General features: G+C 46.5%; 1 protein-coding gene across 1 annotated transcript; it reads right to left on the bottom strand.

The window, feature by feature from the left end:
- Positions 1-2746: 2746 nt before the first annotated feature.
- Positions 2747-24238, bottom strand: UBALD2 (UBA like domain containing 2). Its single transcript, XM_040434781.1, has 3 exons — positions 24053-24238; positions 19216-19278; positions 2747-7472 (listed from the first exon to the last, which is right to left on the bottom strand). Exons 1-3 carry the CDS (start codon positions 24170-24172, stop codon positions 7155-7157), a joined length of 501 nt encoding a protein of 166 aa, XP_040290715.1. The 5' UTR covers positions 24173-24238; the 3' UTR covers positions 2747-7154.
- Between the last annotated feature and the right edge of the window lie 201 nt (positions 24239-24439).

Below are 24439 nucleotides of genomic sequence, written 5' to 3'. Positions count from 1 at the left end.
CCGTGCAGATTTATGGGGATTTTTTGCACATGCGTATCAAGATTTTAGTGCAGATTTGATGTAGATTTTCCCTGGATCTCAACCTTGCATTTAAAAAGGGTGAAATTCACGCAAGAAAAACACAATTGACATGCTGCAGATTTCAAAATCCACACAGCTGGTCAATTTCCGCACCCAAGAAAAAAAAAGTGTACATGAGATTTGTCTAACCTCATACACTTTGCTGCTACTGTATTAGGGTCCATTCACACATCCGCAATTCTGTTCCACATTTTGCAGAACAGAATTGCGGACCCATTCATTTCTATGGGGCCGTACGATGTGCGGCCCGAATCCGGAAATGCAGACCTGCACTTCTGGGTCCGCAATTCCATTCCCAAAAACAATAGAACATGTCCTATTTTTGTCCGCAATTGTGGACAAAATTAGGCATTTTCTATTAAGTGCTGGCGATGTGCGGTCCGCAAAATGCGGAACGCACATTGCCGGTGTCTGTGTTTTGCGCATCCGCAAAACACACATGGACGTGTGAATGGACTCTCATGCTGCATTATTTCATTATACCAAAAACCATATCCGATCCCATGAGGGGTGAGGATTCTCCTCCCAAGTTGTTTTTTTTTTAACTTGAAAGTTGGATGAAAACCTGGCACTGTGAATGTTCTGGTTCCCCTTGGTTTTTCATCTGAGAGGAGATGGTGGAAGGGCTAACGGGCAGCTATCTGCTGACATTTGGCAGGCTTGTCAGCGGGTTATCATTAGGATGTGGTTATGCTGTACAGGAACTTGGTGGAGGAAATCTCTCTGTTCCCTGAGAGTCGTTCTTGCACTAATAACCTATAGGGATGCCCCGGACACGGGCAAGAATTCTGCAAGTCGCATCTACCCAGCAATTCTACAGATCTGGAGGAGATGAAAAACGGAGGGAAACCCACATGACGCAGCCACATCAATAGTCATTGAGTTTCCCAATATGTGTCTGGGTGCACATTGTTTCTTAGCCTCGTGTCCATTAATATGAATATCACAGATCAATTATACAGCATTCATATGTGAATTATTTATAACCCTCAATGTCGTCATCGTATCCATTACTACCTCCTGGGGTAGGGCATTGCATGGACTCCTAATTAATAGTGAGGGAGGAGGGAGTAAAAATGTATGCAAATTTATCCAAATGGCAAATGCAGCCATATTAAAGGGAACCTGTCGTATTGACGATGGTGTATGATCTACAGGCAGCATGTTATAGAGCAGGAGGAGCGGAGCAGATTGATATATAGTTTTATGGAAAAAGATTCATCAAAACGTGTAATTTATTCATTTATATTCTTGCTCATTCTGGGCTTTTTAGTCCAGGAGGCGGTCCTATCAGTGATTGACAGCTATCTGTATACACAGTCAGAGTGGAGGCTGTCAATCACTGATAGGACCGTCCCCTGGACTTCAAAGCCCAGAGTGAGCAGGAATATAAATTAATAAATTTCAAGTTTGGATGAATCTTTTCCCATAAAACTATAGAGCAGGAGGAGCTGAGCAGATTGATATATAGTTTTATGGGAAAAGATTCATCCAAACTTGAAATTTATTCATTTATATTCCTGCTCACTCTGGGCTTTGAAGTCCAGGGGACGGTCCTATCAGTGATTGACAGCCTCCACTCTGACTGTGTATACAGATAGCTGTCAATCACTGATAGGACCGCCTCCTGGACTAAAAAGCCCAGAATGAGCAAGAATATAAATGAATAAATTACACGTTTTGATGAATCTTTTTCCATAAAACTATATATCAATCTGCTCCGCTCCTCCTGCTCTATAACATGCTGCCTGTAGCTTACATTGCATTTTCATGGTGACCGTTTCCCTTTTTAAAGGGGTTGTCTCATCATGGACAATGGGGGCATATCGCTAGGATGAATATTAGATGAAGGTCTGCCAAACCCACCAGTTTCAATGGGACCCTGACTGAAATTGAGTTCCATTCATGTGAATAGGGCTTGCCGAAACCCATGTGCTTCTTGCCAAAACAATTTCATTTAAGGGTCCATTCACACCTCCGTGGTGCAATTGCGGACAAGAATAGGACATTTTTATTTATTTTTTTTCAGAGCCGCGTCCTGGAAGTTCGGGGCAGCGCTCTGAAAATGCGGACAGCACATAGTGTGCTCTCCGCATCCTATTCTGCCCCATTGAAAATGAATGGGTCCGGACCTGTTTGCGGACGTCTGAATGGAGCCTAAATGAGAACACAAGCCATGGTTGCATGCATGGCCACCTTTTGACACTTATTTACGCCACCTCAAGGCCAACTTGTATGAATGCCAGTATAAGGTGCTCATCTTAGCAAGTGTATTTTCAAACCTCTAGGTCAAAATGTGTATAAAATGTCTAATAAATGAAATACTGGTTACTGCCATAAATAACCTTAAAGGGGTTCTCATCTCAGACAATGGGGGCATATCACTAGTATATGTCCCCCATTGTCTGATGGGTGCAGATCCCACTGCTGGGACCCCCACCTATATCAAGAACGGAGCCCCGCAAAGTGGTGGCTGGAGGACTCTAGTTTACTTCTATGGGCCCGACGAAAGTAAGTGCCTTGTATTAACTTCTCTACATGACAAATGCCATTTGCTGATGTGAGACAACCCCCTTTAAAACTTCAGAAATTCTTGCATGTCCTCACTCAATCCCTTATGTGGTTATTTGTCCTCACACATCACTCAGAAACACAAGTTCCTCGATTTGAGTTAAAAAAAAGTTTATTTTTTAATTTTTTTTCCTTTAAATTAAAAAGAATACTTCAGATCAAGATCTTGGGTTATAAACATGATTTTGACCCAATAACCACGCGTGTGGGGGAGAAAGCTGAAGATACTCGCCGCCCATTCTACCGTCTCACTTCTTGGCGGTGCATAAATGTTCATTTTAACCAAAGAGACGCTGGGGCCTGCATTGGTTTGATGCACCTTTCAGGCTACAACCTCAACTATTACCAGTGTACTGTATTATAATTAATAACTATAACCTCAAAATGCTACTGCCGAGGCTCAACTTCTCCGCATTCGTTAGCTGCCACCGACACAGCATTAAATGGCTTCCCGGGTCACCAATTGAAAAAAAACTAAGAAACAGGGTCGTGGCCGTGAGAACATTCTTTTTTGGTACGTATCCACTGGAGTTAGCTCTCACGTACTTTCATCTCCTTCGTAACCACAAGCGCTTGCGTAACGTCCCTCTTTCACCTTCTGTGACCACTATTTTATACAGCAAGGGCTTGATGGCGTCTTCATTGCTAGCAAAAGCGTTGAACCGGCATCTATGTTATGTGAATTTCCATGGCTAATAGTTTATCACCAACAGTGAAGTGCCTCTCATGTGGGCTACAGCCGTAAAAGATACTGCACTCAGCAGATGTCAAGTGTTGGTTTGGAGATCATGAAAATGTCCCCGTCCCCACCCCAAAAAAAAATGGCACAAGAAAAACATCGCTGCATCAAGCGCATGTTGGAAAAGAGTCCCCGAGCGGTCACACTGCTCTCCAGATGTCTCAAGTTCCATATCCATCTGCAGAATACAATTCTACAGGGATGGTAAGAAGCCCCAAGTGAAAACCCTATGGTCACCCAAAAGCTTTGTATACCAAGGTAACTGAGACATGGCTGAATAGGCTCTACAGAACTGAGCACATCACTGCTAGCGCCTTCCCTGTCCTGAACAAAAAGTGTCGGATTATTACACCGCCGGATGTATTTTTGCAATATATGGATGATGTCCGTGTTGCATCTGCATTTTATGAGCAGATATAGGACATATTCTGTCTTTTTGTAGAACAGACATATAGACTCGGAAAGCACATGAATGATCTGTATGTCCTATTCTTGCCCGCAAATGTGGACCATAGACCCACCGAAGTCAATGGGTGTGTAAAAAAAAAAAAGAAGATGCAGCACACACATCACCCACATTTTGCAGATCAAAAAATACATATGGTCGTGTGACTGCCCTCTTAGACACATAGCTGCCGACCAAAGCCACTGACTAGAATGGGTTCCGTTTGGGGGGATGAAAGTTAAGCCTTAGGCTTCTCACATGGGAGTGTGGTCTCCAGATTGCTCACGCATCCACTGACTTTAAAGTGGCTATTCACACATTAGTGGTTTCCCACAGCCGTGGAGACACCATGGAAGCATGCCCTATTTCTGTCCATAATTACAGATCCCTCACGCACATTATAGGCTATGGGTCTGTGAAAAACGACGGGTGTTTGGGCTGTGGTCCATTGGTAGATGCATCTGAAATCATGCACACGATCGTGTGTTCCCCCTTGCCCATATTGTGGGTCCACAATACACGGGCACCGGCCATCATGGATGCAGACCCACTGAATTGAATGAGTGCACAATCCGCAAGATATGGAGCGGAGGCATTATGAAGCGCTTCTGTGGGATTTTGCAGTGCAAAACGTATCTTGCGTATCGAGGACCTATTCAAGTGCATGGGTCAGCATCCTCTAACGGTCCGCAGCACGGGGCAAACACATGCTCGTGTGCATGAGCCCTAACACACGGACATCTGCACAGATGAGCCAGTGACTATCAGATGTCATCACAGACACAAACACGCAAAAAAATAGACCTTATTCACAGTGATTTCCATCAACAATTGTGAGCCAAAACCGGGAGCGGGTCAAAAATCACAGAACAGGAACAAATCCTTATAACCCATAGGATTGTCAGCCATTCGGTAAACTAGACCGACGTATCCCTCCCCCACGTAGCAGCAACCTAAAGCGTCATGCAGGCAAAGCATGAGTTGTAGGCGTGTGGTGACATAGCTTCCACCAGAACAGCGCCACCCACTGGTGATGGTAAATCGCTAGCGCTGTGAGCAATGTCTCAGCCAGGCATTCTTTCAGTTGACGAGATAAGGTAGATGACGGTATTCTTGGCTTGATTACCAAAATTGTAAGAAAACTTCAGTGCATTTTAGTGAGAGTTTTCGTGCTAAAGGCATCTCCAGCGTAAATCCCGGAAATATGGCGGCTCAGCCCTGACATGCGATGATATCACGGGCCAGCTTAGCAACTATCAATTATTCAGTGCACATGAGAACAATCGGATTTAGAGGAAACTTTTGCTCAGGTTGCAGCTTGTTGTATGACCCATCGGTCTGGTTCACAAACCAGTTTTTCTCAATGTGAATGACCAAATTATTCTGTGTGTGGGTAATGGTAGACGCTGCTCCGTGGTCATAGCCGCAGGCCTCATGTATGAAAGGGCGCCCTTAAAAGGGGTTATTGACTTATCGCCTATCCAAAGGATGAGAGAAGTGTCCGATCGGCGCCGATCACAAAAACGGGGGGCCACTGCTTTCTAGTGCGCTGTTGCTCCATTCACCTCTATGGGAGAGCCTGAGATAACAAAGCGCTTGTTCTCCGCCATCTCCAGCAGTCCCATAGAATTGAATGAAGCAGCAGACTTCCGTTCTCGTGATCTCCAGGGGCGGTAAGAGCCTTACCAATCAGGCACTTATCACCTATCCACAGGATAGGGAATAAGTTGTCTTACCGGGACAACCCTTTACTGCACTGGAGTCAAATAAAAGGTTTTTTATTCCCATAGAAATGAATGGAGAACACAGTCTTCTTCACTTTCAGGGACCTATTCTGGAGACAGGTGCAGGTCCTACCTCGGAGACCTATCTCTAAGGTTTACCATCAAAGTCTGAGATCACACAATCCCTTTAATGGAATGCTTTTTGCCAGTGTCAGACCCAATCGCTCATAGACATCAGCTCTATGTTGCATATCCCACATTTTAGGCTGGGGATGCATAGCAATCTTGGCCGTGACACCCATCGCATAACCAAAGATCGCCACGTAGCAGTGCGACCAGTGAACTAAATCGGGTTGCAGCAAGTTGCTGCTGGACTTTTTGCAAGTCATGCTGCGACCCCATTCTGTTCCAAGACTGCACTGCTACACAGCAATCTTTGATTAAGCCACGGGGGTCGCAGCGTTGCTGAAGCCTTAGTCAGGATGCCAGATGATGACCTACCCATATATAAATCAGAAATAGCACATACACATGGATCTAGTGAATGCATTGCCATGAGGGTAAAGGAAAGTTAGTTGACCTGGGTAATATGGCGTTAGACTGCTGACAGTGTCAGGGATGGGATCAGATAAAATGGTGGCCAGGGTCACCTTCTGGTGCGCTTATTGCTCTGGGAGAAGCCCGTGGTAATCTCCTTGTTGGGCAATAGAAGCAAGATGGGAGAGAGAAAAACGAGTCTCTGCAATGCGTTAGCTGTTGTCCCTTTAAGCAACATTATAAAAAGGTGACATCTGAAGTTTGCGTTATTCTTCCATACGGAATAACCCGACATGGTTTCAGGAACGGAGATAGAAAACTAGGGAGTAAGCGTGTTTTCCACTGCAACAAGATGCACGTATTCTTGGGAACCAGAAGCCTGTAAAAACCATTGTGTCCTGTTGAGGTATCGTAATAAAGTGTCAAAATTTAATAATTCATGAAGTTGCTACTAAAACATGCCCAGCTCCATCAATGCTGGTCCGTCCGAGAGAGCAGGGGGAAATAAAATGTTGCCAGTCTCCAGCGCTTGCCTTCTTAATACTGCCCTTCGCTCGGCGATGCAGACACCATGATGCCGCCAGTCTACGTGCTATGAGGAGGTGGACACGACGCTCTACTAAACAATGGCGGACAGGCGGGTTCACGCTTCCTGTTCTAGCACAGGCTGGGGAAGAGTGCTGGGCACGAGGGACAATCACTTAAAGCTTTCTTTCCATTTGATGCAACTGTTAAAAGGTGCTCCTTCTAGATCCAGCATGCCTTCATGAACATCCGTCCCCCTCCTCCACCATCTCACATAAATTCAAATCTTTATATATTATAATTATATATTAAAAAAGAAACGGGGAGGAGGGGGGCAGACACATTACTTAAGCGTTCGGTCACTTTCTCTGGTCTTCCCCAAAAAAATTCAGAACCTCTTAATTATAAAACAAAATAAAAGACTGAGAAAAAAAAAATAAAAGTCAGTTCATAAAATTCAACAGGAGGAAGGCGGAGAGCAGGGAACCACTCCGCTTCCTCCCCTTCTTCCTCAGTGCATTCAAGCCCAGTCTTATCTCTGGCCATCCATGGCAGTCATGGCTTTCTGGGGGCCCCCTGCAGGCTGGGAGGCTGGGGGCCAGGCTGGTTGTGGATGGTGGTGGTGGTGATGGAGGTGTGTGGTTGGGGAGGCTGGGGGCAGCCAGACAGGCTGTTGGCTAGGTGGTGGTGAAGCCCAGTAGGGGTTAAAACTGCCAGGAGGAGAGCAGGCGTTTGATGCGGCAGGACTGCTGCTGTTCTGCAAGCTCTCTGAGGTTCGAAGTTTAGAAAACATGGCTAAAGCATCCGGGAAGTTGGGCGGAGTGGCTGGCGTGTTGCTTGGTGTACACATCTGAAAGACAAGAAGGTGCAGGCATAGTGAATACACCACCTCGAAATTAAGCACCACACAAGGCTAGTAATTGCAGTCATGACAGGCACATGTATCTCTTCTGTCAGCAATCAAAGCGTTATCCAAGACTTAAAAAGACCTCAGAGTGGTGGACCCGTGGCCGGGTTCACACTTACCTGGGTTCCAGCACCATCACTCACCGGCAATGCTCTGGCATTAACATCCTGTTGACGGGCACCATGTGACGACTGCTGCATCGGTGACCTGTCACCCATGTGGCACATCACCAGGTCATTTGCTGCACAGGTGCCAGTGATTGGCTGTAGCGGTAACGTGGCACCTGTCAACAGGATGTTGATGCCAGAGCATCGCAGAGCTGCAGAGACAGAACCCAGAAAAGGGGAAAAGGTAGTATGAACCCCACCGTGGGTCCGACTCTCTCTGAAGTCTTGGATAACACCTTTAAAGCCAGAATTATTATTACATCTCTCTCTATCTATACACACACATGAAGGACCCGGCTTCGCTCGGGTATATTTAATCTATTTCATTTAATGTTTGTGTGTGTCGTTAAAAGATAAACACTATCCACTAGAACAGTGACATCTACAGCACATGATCTGGTTAGGCCACGCCCATCCACCTCCTCAGCCGACAAACTGTAGAACCCCTTTACCTTTGTCCTTTACAGCAGACTTCCCCTTTAACAGTGACTTTCACAGTGACCTCCACAGGGGCCCGCCCCCTTAACAGTGGCCTTTACTGGATCAGGGGTGTGTCCTTTTGAACAGCTCACGCTTAGGCCCCTTTCACACAGGCGAGTTTTCCGCGCGGGTGCAATGCGTGAGTTGAACGCATTGCACACGCACTGAATCCGGACCCATTCATTTCTATGAGGCTGTGCACATGAGCCGTGATTTTCACGCATCACTTGTGCGTTGCGTGAAAATCGCAGCATGCTCTATTTTGTGCGTTTTTCACACAACGCAGGCCCCATAGAAGTGAATGGGGCTGCGTGAAAATCGCAAGCATCCGCAAGCAAGTGCGGATGCGGTGCGATTTTCACGCACGGTTGCTAGGAGACAATCGGGATGGGGACCCGATCTTTATTATTTTCCCTTATAACATGGTTCTAAGTGAAAATAATAGCATTCTGAATACAGAATGCATAGTACAATAGGGCTGGAGGGGTTAAAAAAAATAAAAAATAATTTAACTCACCTTAATCCACTTGTTCGCGCAGACGGCATCTCTTCCGTCTTGTTGTGTGAGGAATAGGACCTTTGATGACATCACTACGTTCATCACATGGTTCATCACATTATTCATCACCATGGTAAAAGATCACATGATGGACCATGTGATGAACGTAGTGACGTCATCAAAAGGTCCTATTCCTCACACAACAAGACAGAAGAAATGCCGGCTGCGCAAACAAGTAGATTAAGGTGAGTTAAATTTTATTTTTATTTTTTTAACCCCTCCAGCCCTATTGTACTATGTATTCTGTATTCAGAATGCTATTTTCCCTTATAACCATGTTATAAGGGGAAATAATACAATCTACACAACACCTAACCCAAACCTGAACTTCAGTGAAGAAGTTCGGGTCTAGGTACCACATTCAGTTTTTTTTATCATGACCATGTAAAACGCATTGCACCCGCGCGATAAAAACTGAACAACGGAACGCAATAAGTTTTTTACCTTAATTTTTTCAATCCCTGCCGGCAGAGTGGAGGGAGCGTGGCCTAACCAGAACAGGGCGTGGTTTAGCGGGACCTAGAAGGTGATTTTTAACATTTTTTCAATCTGACGGCTAAGGAGGTGGATGGGCATGGCCTAACCAGATCATGGGCGTGGCTTAGCAGGACCTGGGGGCAGGGTTTAAGTCTTGAGGGTAGACACATTGTGGCAGGGGGCATGTCTGGGCTCCTTCCTGCAAGAGTGACGCCCTTTGGGCACCGTACTGGCTCATTTGCATACCAAATAAACTGGATTTTCAGAGATTAAAAACAACTATTGCTGGAACAAAGGCACATCTGGAAATAAGGTACTAAGTGCTATTAGGCCATGGCTATACTTCAATAGTGATTATCCTGGTGACAGATATCCTTTAAGGCTCTCCTACAGCAGTGAAGAAAAATGGGTTGTTATGGAAACCTGGAGTAAAACTGTGTATGTGGAGATTAAGGGCCTGCGAGCTTCTATTGGCTAATGCATTTTTGGGGAATATCTCAGGAACGGTTCGTCCGGGTCTCAGCTCTCTAGGTCTAAAGCCTTCCCGGACACCTGATGTACCTGTGTGCCAAATTTTGTGATTGTAAATGCGACGGTGCGGATTCCTTTAGCGGACATACACTCTTGACGCAACCTGGTGCTTGCGCATTGATACTTACTACATGCTGAGCTCGGCTTCTGACCGCATGTGGGACGCGATACATCTGATGGGTATGATTAGGTTTTATTCCAGCGCTCCGCCCCCTGTCATCTTATCACTTTACATTGCACCTGCGCTTAATCATTACCACTTATTTTACCAGTTTTTGGGAAAAATATTTATGGATTTATGTATTTTATGTCAATCATACATTTGTAATTTATATATTACCCATCACTTTATGCACACTTTTTTTTAAATTATGCAATTATGATCTTAAAGGGATTCTGTCATCAAGATTCTCGATATGGAGCAGTTCATATCATCCTCTCAGCCTCCAGTATCTAATAAAAAATATACTAGTTTTACCCCCACCTGTCCTTTCATTTTGGATAAAAATCGGTTTTATTAATATGCTAATTACCTTACTAGCGTGCCCAAGGGGCTGTCCCTCCGGCCGTTTGTGCCCAGCCGTGCCCCTTATCTCGTAGCCCAGCGCCGCCCCAGTGCTAATTATGCACTCCTCTCATCGCCGATGGTGCGCCGTAATCTCGAGCATGCGACCTAAATCCACTGGTCAGCGCCCGTGGGTGAAGTGCGCAGACAGCTGGTGCATGCACGCTTCGTTCACTGAGGCTGCTGCCAGCACACCGCGCGGGCGCTGACCAGTGGATTTAGGGCGCATGCGCGAGATTACGGCGCACCATCAGCGATGAGAAGAGTGCATAATTAGCAGTGGGGCGCGGCTGGGCACAAACAGCCGGAGGAACAGTCCCTTGTGCGCGCTAGTAAAGTAATTAATAAAACCGATTTTTATCCAAAATGAAAGGACAGGTGGGGGTAAAACTAGTATATTTTTTATTAGATAATGGAGACTGAGAGGATGATATGAACAGCTCCATATGGAAAATTTTGATGACAGAATCCCTTTAATGAAATGTTTGAGCTATAAATATCTCGCATTTAACTTGTGTTCTTTGCTTGAGAAAGGCTCTTTGTATGAGCTGAAACGTTGCCTCACTGTACCACATGGGTGAATAAACCACAGTGTATTTTTACTGGGCGCGATAAATACATATACACACACACACTTGTATAATAGGCCAGTGCCAAGTCCCCCAGGTTATATATGTATATGGTATGGTTATACGGAAGTACAGCTCCACGGCTCATGCAGTAGTGGTATAACACTGCCGACCTGTGTGTCAGCACTTGCAGGGTTTGTCCACCAATGACTGGATTGGTGATAAATGTCTGACAGCAGTGGAGTCTGAATGGCGCAGCATGCGCCCCCGAACTCCATACCAGCCCACTGTATTTTATTTTTTTTACTTTATTCAGATATCAGAAAGTCTCGTATATATGTATTTACAGTATTACAATTTCCAAACTACAACCCCAAATTCAATAGACACTAAATGGAGCGGCACTGCGCATGCGTAAGCGCCGCAGCACTCAAACTGCTCCCCACTGTGGTCACGCGGTGGGGAGGAACGGGAGAACCTGTGGCCCTCGTTTCAGTGACCGGCGGGTTCCCAGCAATCAATTTTATTATACAGGAGCAGCAGTTTTGATGTTGAGCTAATGGCCATTAAACATAGCTGTAGGGAGTGGCGGATACGCCACTGATTTTGCGTACAGCAAATCTACTGCACTGAACGGTACCAGAAAAATGGTAGAAATTTGAATAAACCTCATCTGCACAGTGTGTGAAAAATCTGCAGTGCAAACTGACAGTATATCAGTCTATGCTGTGGCCCTCCACCTCTGCCATGGAGAGGGTGGAATACTGATATAGAGCGGCGCTCTCACTGGAGGAGTCGGCTCATTCATACAATATACCGGGCGCCACTGATTTCTATGGCCACTATGTAATACTTCAATTATAGTCTTGAAGCGGTCATCATAGGGGCAGACATTAAACAGCTCCTAAACCAGCAAATACAGTAAACTGGACAGATGACAGGTGGAATCGTTGCATTTTTTTGTACCGTATGTAGTTCCTGGATGACAAACCCCTTTGGTGAAATCACGCGACTCACAGTGAAATCAGTCAGGGTATAAAAAGGTCAATTATTCCAAAGTGTAAACACAATGGGGAACCAAGCAACGGTCAGTGGTGCCGACACCGGGCAGAAACCTCCAGGAGGTGTCCAGACCTAACACATCCTGGAGAAGCTCTCCCCGAGGGTCTACCACCGGCAGCACAGAACGCAGCGCTGTAGACATGGAGCCTGGCGAGCCTTATGTACGACTCGGGTCACAAACACTTTCTCCATTTCCTGTTTGGCTGGAATCTCACAGAACATGAAAACCTCCCCAGGGCAATGATCAGCAGGAAATCATTGCAACAGCCTGAAAACAACTGCCTGCATACTGCGCAGCCGCTTATTAATACAGGAGCAGCCAGGTTGAAGTGCAGGTCACTGCTTGTTATTAGTGCATAGGTTACTAAATAACTACACAGATTTAGTGAAAGCGATAATGCCACGTAAAGAGCCATGGCAGGAGATTCTGCATCCTTAAAGGGGCATTACAGGATTTTAACACCGATTGCCTGTCCACAGGAAAGGCCAACAATATATGATCGGTGGGAGTCCGACACCCAGCAGATCAACCACGCAGCTCCACCATTTTGCAGTGGATGGAGCTTGTAACCGATGCACTGCTCCCATCCACTTTCCTTGGTCCAGAGCGCAGCCTGTGAGATCTGTTCACTCCCTGCTGCCCCCACCATTAATACTGGAGCGGGCGGCTGGGACTGAACAGGCCTCACAGGCTGCACTGCACTCCGATCACGGCAGGAGCCCGGCTCCCTCTAACAGCGGGCATCAGACTTCAATCTGATCCTTGCAGCTTAACTCTCTAGATGCCAAGGTCAATAGTGACTGTGGCATCTAGGCAGTTAGAGTGACAGGGCTCCCTCTGCCACATCAGCCATGGCCTTAAAGGGAACCTGTCACCGGGATTTTGTGTATAGAGCTGAGGACATGGGACATGGATTTGATACATATGCAAATTAACCTGAGAAGAGTCCTGCCCCTGACTCATCTCACGTACAGGACTCATCTCAGGTTAATTTGCATATTTATCAAACCGTTGTTTTTTTTTACACAATAAAAGCACACAGAGCTATGGGGACTGGGTATTGTGGATGTGCTAGCGGCCATCTAGAAACCCATGTCCTCTGCTCTATACACAAAATCCAGGTGACAGGTTCCCAGGACTGCCATGGCTGTATGGCTGTGCAGCCTGTTCCAATGATGAGAGTGAGGGAAAAAATACACGCACACATCACACAGTGTTTGCCACAACTCGTATAAATAAAGATTGTTATTTAAACTGCCCCATGAACAACAGAATTGTTTTTTCCCTATTTACCCCACCTCAAGTAAATGTTAACAAGTCCCATTTCCCCCCCCCCCCCCCCCCAAAAAAATGGTACCAGTGAAAACTACATCTTGCCCTGCAAAAAAACAAGCCACATCAGCACAAAAATGAATTCTGGCGCTTGGAACACGGCGACATAAGTTGTGCTATTCTCACACAAAAGTAAAACAACGGTAAAACTACACATACTTGGCATCACCATAATCTTACTGACTCAAAGAATAACAGTAACGGGGTAGTTATGCCAAAGCAATGGCTGAACTGCATTTCCCCCCATTATCACCCCAAAAAGGTAATAAGTTATACGCGCCCCTAAATGAAGTCGCTAAAAATACAATACGCTGTGCAAAAAAATAAGCCTTCATATGGCTACAACAGAAAAACCAAAAACGTTTTATATTGCGTACTCCTCAGAGGCTGAAAATATTTCTCAAAAATACTAAGGAGTATTATTACTCTTCTAGAAAAAATGTAATGCGGCCTCTGCGCTGAACCCTTCTTTCTTAAACATCTGCTAATGGGGTGCAAAGTCTGGAGCCACCATACACACTTGATGGTCAGCTAGTCCAACCAAAATGGGAGGGCCGAGCTGACAATTATCTCATGTGCATGGTGCAGGATTAGAACAACATGGCCGATTTACTCCAAAATCAACACCACTCCTGTCCGCAGGTTGTGTGTTGTGCACGGCTCTGTCCTATTCGCTGCAATACCAGACAACCTACGGAGAGGTGTGGCACCGTGTCATACTAATGCTGGATAACCCTTTTAAAGGGATTCTGTCACCAGGATTAACGATATAAATATCGCTATATGTGCCCATTAGTCTTCATGCAGTGTTTACAATGATCCCTCTGTTTATGCTCTGTGTGCCTTATATTCTTATAAAAACCGATCTTATTGATAGGTAAATTACCTGTCAAGGAGCCCAATGGGTTGTCCCACGATCTGTTAGAGCCCAGCTGCGCCCATCGATCCGGAGCCCAGCACCGCCTACCACTTAATTTATTCACTCCACTATCCTGACGTCAGTTCATCTCAGCTCCGTAGTCTCGCGCAGGCGCAGTGGACACTGTAGTCTGCGCCCGTGCAGACTAATGGCACCGGCTTCCACGAGTCAACTGCGCATGCGCCAGCTCCCTCTGCGAGAGATTACGGCACTGAGAAGAACTGATGTCAGGATAGTGGAGTGAATGAATTAAGTGGTAGGCGGTGCTGGGCTCCGGATCGATGGGCGCGGCTGGGCTCCAACAGATGTGGGACAACCCCTTGGGCTCCTGACAGAGGTGATTTACATATCAATAAGATCGTTTTTTATAAGAATATAAGGCACACACAGAGCATAAACAGTGGGATCATTGTAAACACTGCATGGAGACTAATGGGCACATAAATATCGCTATATCGATAATCCTGGTGACAGAATCCCTTTAAGTCTCCACATCACGAGCACCCATCGGTCCTTGCTCAGTGTTGTGAAAGGAGCGATCAGTCAATCACTTGCCCCTCGAGTCATCAGCAGGACCCTTGCAAGTACGCTGATCACACCAGACGTCTTGCAGCGTGAGCCCCTTTCATCGGTTATTAGATGCAGGGAGCAATGCAACCACAGCAGGGAAGACCATGTATGGCAAGGCTCCCGCTGAGGTCACGGGGCATCCATTGTGTTTAATGGATCCTCCAGTGCACAAATCAACATCAGGTAGCCAGTATTCCCCAACAGGACACAGAGTCCGCATAAATAAAGTTGATTGAAGCCAGATCTTTATGTGTTAAGCAGCATGCACATAGAGTATCACCTAGTGATCCCTTTAATGTTCTGGAGAATCGCTTTAAAAGGTTATTTCAGGATTTTATCACTGACGACCAATCCTCAGGATAGGTCCTCAGTATCTAATCGGTGGGGGTCTGACACCCAGGACCCCCACCGATCAGCTGTTTGGTAAGGCGCCGCAGCCTTCTCTCAGCTCACCAAACACAGCGCCGTACATTGTATAGTGGCTGTGCGTGGTATTGCAGCTCAGCCCCATTCACTTCTATTGGGCTGAGCTGCTCCTAAGCCACGTGACCAATGAATGTGTCGTCACCCACCTAGGAAAAGCTGAAAAGGCCGCCGCACCACAGCGAGCACCGATGCCTTCTCAAACAGCTGATCAGCGGGGGGTCCCATATGTCGGACCCCCACCGATGACCTATCCAGATCAGCTGATTCCACAGATCCTCTATTAGATTTGGATCTGGAGAAGCTGCAGACCAAGCCACCAACTTGAACAATTTGTCATGTTCCTCAAACCATTCCTGAACAATTTTTGCAGTGTGGCGAAGCCAGTATCCTGCTGAAAGATGGCACCGCCATTAGGAATGCTGCTACCATGAAGGGGTACACTAGGTTATGTTAGGTTTTGATGGGAGAAATTACTGCAAAGTGAGAGAATTTACTGCTCGATCCGGGCCAAAGTATTTAAAGAGGACCTTTCACCAGAATAAAACATCTAAACTAACTATACAGACATGTAGAGCGGCGCCCAGGGGTCCCCCTGCACTTACTGCTCCGTTCTCCCGGTATAGCCTCCGGGATCTTCATAGTTAGGCTCCACCCAGGGGAACCTCCAGGCGTCTCTTTCTCCTATGCTGTAGCGCTGGCCAATCGCAGCGCTCAGCTCATAGCCTGAGAGAAAAAAAAAAACTCTCAGGCTATGAGCTGAGCGCTGCGATTGGCCAGCACTACAGCATAGGAGAAGGAGACGCCGGCAGGTTCCCCTGGGTGGAGCCTAACTATGAAGATACCGGAGCCTATACCAGGTATAACAGTAAGTACAGGGGGACCCCTGGGCGCCGCTCTCCATGTCTGTATAGTTAGTTTAGATGTTTTATTCTGGTGAAAGGTCCTCTTTAAAGGTGCATGCAAAATATAGAGAGTACACAAAAAGGCTGCGCTGCACAAACCACACGGTAGTCACCGCCCGGCATTAGACAGTCAGGGGTTGTCCCATTGCTAGGATATGCCCTCAGTGCGAGATAGGAGAGGGTCCCAGCAGGCAGAGGGTGGCAGTGCTTGCTGGGTGCATTCTTTTTCAGTTTGGGGGAGGGGTAGGAACAGTTATGGAGATAGATGCAGGTCCCACCTCTAGCAACCAGTCCTATCTGACATTGGTAGCATATCCTAGTATGTATGAGATGGAAATTCCCCTTTAAGGCTTCATGCACACGGCCGTTGTTTTGGTGGCTGGGATGCGGACCCACTCACTTCAATGGGGCCACAAAAGATGCAGACAGCACTCCGTGTGCTATCCGCATCCGTTGCTCCGTTCCGTGGTCCACAAAAAAAAATATAACATGTCCTATTGTTGTCTGCGCTTTGCGGACAAGAATAGGCAGTTATATTAAAGGCTGTCCGCACTGTTCCGCAAAATTGTGGAAAGCACACGGATGCCATCCATGTTTTTGCGGATCCGCGGTTTGCAAAACACACAACGGCCGTGTGCATGAGGCCTAAGGGTCCATTCACAAGTCCGCAAAATGGGTCCGCATCCGTTCCGCAATTTTGCGGACCCATTCATTTTCAATGGGGCCGGAAGGTGCTGTCCGCATCCGCAAAAAAATAGGACATGTCCTATCCTTGTCCCCAATTGCGGACAAGAAAAGGCATTTTCTATGAGAGTGCCGGCGATGTGCAGTCCGCAAAATGCGGAACGCACATTGCCGGTGTCCGTGTTTTGCAGATCCACAGAACACATACGGACGTGTGAATGGAACCTAAATCCTGAATTTTGCTTTCCTGCCCTGGTAAAACTCATGTGGGGGATGGACAAAACGTTCCCCATTTCTTTTCTGGATACATTCAGAGTAGGTTGGGAACACGGGGTCATTTGCTTTGCACTGTAGATGATGGACTAGGATGAATCCTTCAGTATGTTCACTTTCCCTGTAGCGCCACCACGAGGGTGATGAAGTATTACACAGCTCTCGCCTTTATGTGTTAAGGCATGGATGTACCAGACAAACTCTCTTTCTAGCCATTCTCCACTGGGTGATTGATGGGGCATGCCCCGTTATTAACACCCCATTCTTGAATAGTGGATTTATACCACAAAAGCGGCAGCTCTTGCTTCTGCCGTCTTCAGTAGAACCCCTGACAAACATCTAAGGAGGGAAACCGTAAAGACCCCCATACACATTAGTGCATTGGCGGGTTCGGCCGACAGTCTGAGTACGGGGAGCTCCAGAATCTCCCCTGACATAACCCGTCCAAAAGATATGGCCAAAGTGAATGTTTTCACCCAACCGTTTTATTCTCCTGGGAGATAAGCCGGCACCAGTGTCTGGCAGCAGCTTCCTCCGCTCTCCCCATTGAGTACACATATCTTTTCGGCCAAACCAAACATGTATGTGTATGGGGGACCTGGCAGGGAGGCCGACAGCTATTGAAAGTGTATAGCCGCTTTAAGGTAAGGATTTCACTTTCTAAACATGGACTATGCTTCAAACACATATCTAAAACTGCCAAAACACATTGGTGTATATAGCAGTAAGCGATAAGCCATAGCCCTTCAATAAACACTTCACATGAGACCTTATCTACACCATAAACATAAGATAGGCACAAAACTGCGAGCAAAGTTCTACAACTCACTGTGCATGAACTAGAACTACAGCAAGGCCCCCTGAGGTACACACCGGGAAGATTTCCATTCTACGGGGCGACCAGCTGCCATTGTTTACAGCTACCTATAGGGCGACATATGTAGCTTACAACCATGTACGACATTATTTTCTGAATGAAAGCAAGTGCGGATGCGGTGTGATTTTCACGCATGGTTGCTAAGACGACAGTCTATTCACTGTATTATTTACCCTTAGAACATGGTTATAAGGGAAAATAATTGCATTCTTTAATACAGAATGCTTAGTAGAAGGTCAATTGAGGGTTAAAAAATAAAAAAAATTAACTCACCTCCTCCTCTTGATCGCGTAGCAGCCGGTCTCTTCTTACTTCTTTAATTATGCGCTGCCAGCTAAAGGACCTGTGGTGACCATGTGATGAGCTCAGTGACGTCACCACAGGTCCTTTGACAGGTCCTGAAGAAAAAACAGGAGACCGGCAGCTACGCGATCAATTGGAGGAGGGGAGTTAAAAAAAAATTAACCCTCAATTGACCTTGTACTAAGCATTCTGTATTAAGAATGCTATTATTTTCCTTTATAACCATATTATAAAGGGAAAATAATTACATCTACACAACACTGAACCCAAAGCATTGCACCTGCGCGATAAAAACTGAACAACGGAACTCAATCGCAGTCAAAACTGACTGCAATTGCGTACCTACTCGCGCAGGTTTGCCGCAATGCACCCGGACACGCTCGTCTGCAAGGGGCCCAAGGGGACACTCTTGGCTTCTGTCTGATGAATGGGCGCCTATGAAAGCCAATTTTTGTGAGGGTTTTCAATTCTGGTTAATAAAGGAGGCTCCCCTAGGGATAAGAGTGTCGTCGTTCTCTATAGACAGGCTGCATGCATAGCTGTCTCTTCCTACAACTCCACAATAAATTAACTGTGTGCACACGTGAACACGCAGCGGTCTCCGAGAAACTGCTTGTGGGATGTGTGCGAGCTACAAGCCTAGAGTAAATCCTGCATAAAACAAAAGGACAGCAATGTTATTTCATAAAGGCAGGGGACATAAGCTCACAGGTACAAGTGCTCTGAAGCATCCAGGACTGTGTAGCCACACTCCAGAGTGTTTGTGCAGCTGTCTACCCTGCCACGCTCCCTCTTTCCTGGAGGCCATTTTGTTGTGGGGGTTACACACGCTGGCTCCTGCTGGGTTTACACCCGGTGGACCTCTTGGAATCCCACGCTGATGTGCACTATGCTCTCCTGCCGGCGGGGACAGCGCACGCAGGCTGACTTTAACCCTTCGTACTCCGCCGAGAGCGTGTCTTGAAAAAGGAAAGGAGGTTGCTACTCACCATGTGCGGATGATGCTGAGCGCTGGGGATATTGGATTCTTGGAAAAAGGTGCTGAGAGCAGTCTAAACATAGACAAAAAACAAAAACACAAATACTTGGATTAGACCTTCATATAGCAAGAGAAACAGGACATAAAATTAAACTGGAGATATAAAGGGAGCTGTGTGGTGCAGGGAGCAGCGCGCTGTGTACACGTACAGGGCGAGAGGTCGGTAAACATCACCCAGATTTGTCTTGTGGATGGCAATTACATCACCTCAGCCGCGGAGAAACAGGAAGGGAGCGTTCACAAACACCTCAGACTAAATAACCATGGCCGTCTTCAGGGAAGGGAACTATACCATACACCCATACTGTATACATACACAATGAATATGTTCTAGCAAAAGGTCCCTAAAGGCAACGAAAAATGTAAAACAGGCCGCATATTTTAATTTGGGCCCTTTGCTTTTTGGCTATGTCAGAGCTGCAATAAGACACCCCATTCGCGGGATTAAACCGCCCAAAGACAACGGCCAAGCACGCCAGGTACGCACGTGCAGCAAACAGCGGATATGCACCGACCCCCAGGGGAAACGCGACTTGTCGACGGCAGCCCTTATTACAACGCATGGTCGTATTGTGGCGAAGAAGAGCGTGCACATTGTATTGTATGTAAACATATGCTGAAGCCACCTTTACCCGACACACAAGGCATGCCGCGAGAGCGCCACACAATGGCTTCTATCCCCATGGACACGTAGTGTTAGTTTAGGGCGAAAATAACGCGTCTGTCCTGCAAATGGAGAGTCCCTATTATGCAACATAGGCAGAATGCACAGCTACACAGACGGAGGCAGGAAAGCCGCCCTGCCCCCACCTACTCCATACATCAATGTAAACACTGGGTGCTGGCCTTCCACCTCAGGGGTCCTCCCCAAATAATACACATGCATCACAGAATAACCGTATCTAAAGCCTGGTAATACAGAGATAGACGTGTGTGTGTGCGATAGTATACGGTATATGCGTGTGCAGCAGAACGAGGCGGGGACACCACTGACAACAATAACAATGAGGGCTTAACCCTTCACCGCCCCAGAGGCAGACTGCGGAATTTACAATAAAGCCACAGCACATTGTGACCTTTATAGCGCACGGCACACGAGGCATGGAGGGGAAAAAAAAGGAAGAAACCTGCGCTTATATCCCCACAAAAAAGGTCTGCGCGCAGTGACAGCCTACCGGACAAAGGACCAGAGCATGCAGCCGCGGCACATCTGTCCGATTAGAAAAATGCACAGAAAACGCTCACAGAGGCAAAGACGAGCGCAATAATTCCAGAGGGAGAGAAGCGACATTTCTAGCAGACCGAACACAAATGCGATATAGGTTTATCTATACGCATCTACATAAATGGTACAAATTCCACATGAAGTTCCCTACACACACACACAACTTTTTCCCCTATAGAAAAGATGTCAAAACGCCTGGAAAAAAAACAAAAAAAAAAAACACGAGTTCCAGCACATTGCGTTTATTTTAAAACAAAGCCAGAATGTCACCTAATGAACAAAAACACCAGGAGCCCTGCGTTTCCATAGACCTTCAGCTAATATCTGAAGCTGGTGTTTGTTTTTACAGAAAAATAAATAAATAAAAAACCGCCACTAAATGAGTGCGTCAAAGCACCCTAACGGAATATTTCGCTGCATTGTGCATAGGTGAAAGCCACATCCAACCAGGACGCTGCTAGGTTCTGCACTCGAGTGTTTGCCTACATAAGGTTATGTACACACAGGAAAAGGCAGCTCTTCATTCAATGCCTGCTCAATGAACGCTCAGTATTGCTGGAGTTTTAGGCATTTCTAACTCGTACAGAACATGAAAATAATGTAGTAAATAAGAGGAACCAGAAGACTAAAGAAGGAGTGCAAATCCATCAGATCGCAGAACGTGGAGGCACTTCTTCCACAATGATACAGTCATTTAGGTTTTCATTTATATTTGATAATTAGGTTTTGATTCATTTAGTTTTATTTATTTCTAATACGGTCCACTGTGCCGTCATCTAAACCCCGCTCCCACAAACATCTCCTGACAGTTGTCACAGCGTGGGCATATTTTGGGCACAGACCTCATGCAAGACTATATGACAGATACAATTACTGGGTGTATAAATAGATTCAGGGGTCACGTGGTCTTTCTGGCCCCCCCACCCCCACACACACACTTTCTATAGGATTTTGGTAAAGGTTCATTATGCAAAACATACTAACCAAACGAGTCTGACACCTCAACAAGCCCCCCAGCCACACACAGGGACAGAAGACATGAGTACAAGGGGTGCATACAGAGCGATAGTAGCATGTGGGCTGCACAATAGATAGAGATAGATGTGAAATAGAGGGAGTACAAACTGGCCTCATATCCGGAGAAACTCCCCAATCCAAAAGAGACAGACAGATCCTGAGCCGGTACAGACTGAGCGCCCACAGCCTGCTCATTGAATCCGGGAGTCACCGACAGAGGTACATGCCCAGGGAGGGCAGACTGTGCCAGCAGTGCGACCAGGAGGATGAGGCTCATTTTCTGCTGCGGTGCCCCAAATACTCAGCAGTGAGGGAGACTCACTTCAGGAGACTGTCTGATCTCTGCCCAGACTTCACCTCCATGGAGGAAGAAGACAGACTCTCCATACTGCTGGGGGAAGAGGAGAACACAGCGGCCACAGCAGCACAATATATTACTGCCTGCCATAGACTGAGAGGAGCCTGATATACCATGGACTCCTATACCCCCACCCTGTACATGTCCCCATCCCCCAACCCTACCAAATTATTTACCACTTGCTTTGGCAATGCTAAAAATGTATTTAGTCCTGCCAATAAAGCTGATTAGATTTGATAGATCGATATGAAATAGATAGGCGATAGATAGATCCCTTCTCCCCCAATTACAATGAAATTTGTCTATCTATTGTCAGGGCTTTAACGCACACATACACTGACTTTTTCACAAGGAGCTTCACATAGACCTCCCCGATGAATCCACTTCTGTACAAGAGGAGGGGTATAAAATATACTCTAGCAGGTCGCCCGCTGACATCACCATATAATGACCCAGTGACTTTACATGATCTGACGGATAATACGGTCATGGCTTGATAGACTGTACAGGATTAGATTAAAGGAAGTATTTAACTACAGCCGGGGGTTCTATATATAGAGCAGTCAGGCCAGCAGCGATGTCCCCGTCCTCCTGGCAGGACCGCAGGGTTTAAGGGAGTACAGTCCATGTCGGCCTACAGTCTCTGCTCTAATAAAGGGGTTCTCTCACTTCAGCAAAAGGCATTCATCATGTAGGGAAAGTGAATACAAGGCACTTACTAATGTATTGTGATTTTCCCATCACATTATACATTACTTGTATCCAGGGGTTACGACCACCCTGTAATCCAGCAGCAGTGGACGTGCTTGCACGCTATAGCAAAAAGTGCAGGCTTTGCTGGTGGCTGGAACCACAGAAGAGTACATAGGCTGGCATTTTATCCTATAGTCAACATGCACGACCACCGCTGATGGATTGCAGAGTGGCCACAACCCCTGGATACAATCTGAGTATAATGTGATGGAGAAATGAATCCAGCCAGAAAAGGAGTCAATATGGACAGTCACAGTACATTAGTAAGGGCCTCTCTCTACATGATAAATGCCATTTGCTGAAGTGACAACCCCTGTAATAGAGCAGGGAATGTAGGACATGCTGTTGAAGGCCGTCGCCTCTGCAGAATCTGGAGGCCTGCACAGCAGCCTGCACTCTGACCATGGACTGGATATCCCGGCCGCTGCCCTACTCTGTAATGGTTATTTAGAAGCGTCAGCAGTGAATTAGCCCATACCTGTGCATGTACTCACCCAGCCAGGTAGGTAGGCCAAACACCACATGCTTTTTAGGTACTCGCCTACGTCACCGTTCCCTTTAGGCCAAACCAAAAGGGGAGGCACTTCTCATGCAACAGAGGTGTAACTATGGCTGCTACCGAGTCATACACAGTGCTGTGCAAGCAGCGGCCGACCATCCACCCCTACTATGGGGGGAGCACAAAGGTTGTGGCTGTCTGCAACTGTTACCAGTAGATGTACTGGTTCATCCTGAGAGACTGGTTATAGATCAGACTTATGGGAAGCTATATCTACACCCATGTATACATTATATATAGAGCGGGCTATATCTACACTTGTATACATTATATATAGAGCGGGCTATATCTACACTTGTATACATTATATATACAGCGGGCTATATCTACACCCATGTATACATTATATATAGAGCGGGCTATATCTACACTTGTATACATTATATATAGAGCGGGCTATATCTACACCCATGTATACATTATATATAGAGCGGGCTATATCTACACATATATACATACACACAGACAAAGACAGGCTCCAATGAGATGAGCTGAAACGTTGCATTGGGTGAATAAAGGAGATCCACTTTTCCTCACTATACCACAGTATAGTGTATATATATATATTATTTATTTACATAGTTTGGTGTGTGTGTGTACATATATTTCACACACAATACATACATGTTTATATATATATATATATATATATATATACACACACACACACACACACAACATACAAAGCCTATATGTAGATATAAATATATACACAGTCTATACACACACACACATGTACCTACTCCTACATAGAGTATACACACATAAGGACTATATACCCACTCCACACACACCTAGTAGCACAGGGCAGGGGTCTGCAGTGTCAGCGTGCTCTCTGTGTACACTGGGTATAAACATGGTGTGCGCCGTCTCACCTCAAACTGCCAGTGTGCCGCCTGCAGTAGCTGCTTGGCCTGGTCCGCCGCACACCCTGCAGTCAACACGAACTGATTAATCATGACCTGATGTCGTAATTCCTCCATGTTTACCGACATCCCGGGCCCCGCTCCGCTCTCCCCGCCCGGCAGCCTCGTTATGTCCCCAACCACAGGACCCGGCGCGTCACCCACTGTAGGGCGGGTCCTGACGGCGCGGCGCGTACGCTAATTGGAAGACACAGCTGCCGCTCCACATCGTTTCACTCTGAAACTCGGCCGCCTATTGGTCAGTGATCTTGTTTTGGCTATCCCCGCTCGGTGATTGGCGGATGCCTCTTTGCCAGTGTTGTACTCGCCCTACTTGATGTTTTGGATCGTGCTGAT

Source organism: Bufo bufo, chromosome 6 (assembly GCF_905171765.1).
Source record: "Bufo bufo chromosome 6, aBufBuf1.1, whole genome shotgun sequence".
In the NCBI taxonomy this organism is placed as follows: Eukaryota; Metazoa; Chordata; class Amphibia; order Anura; family Bufonidae; genus Bufo; species Bufo bufo.
Note: the sequence above shows the minus strand (reverse complement) of the source record. Positions and strands in the feature narration are given on the sequence as shown.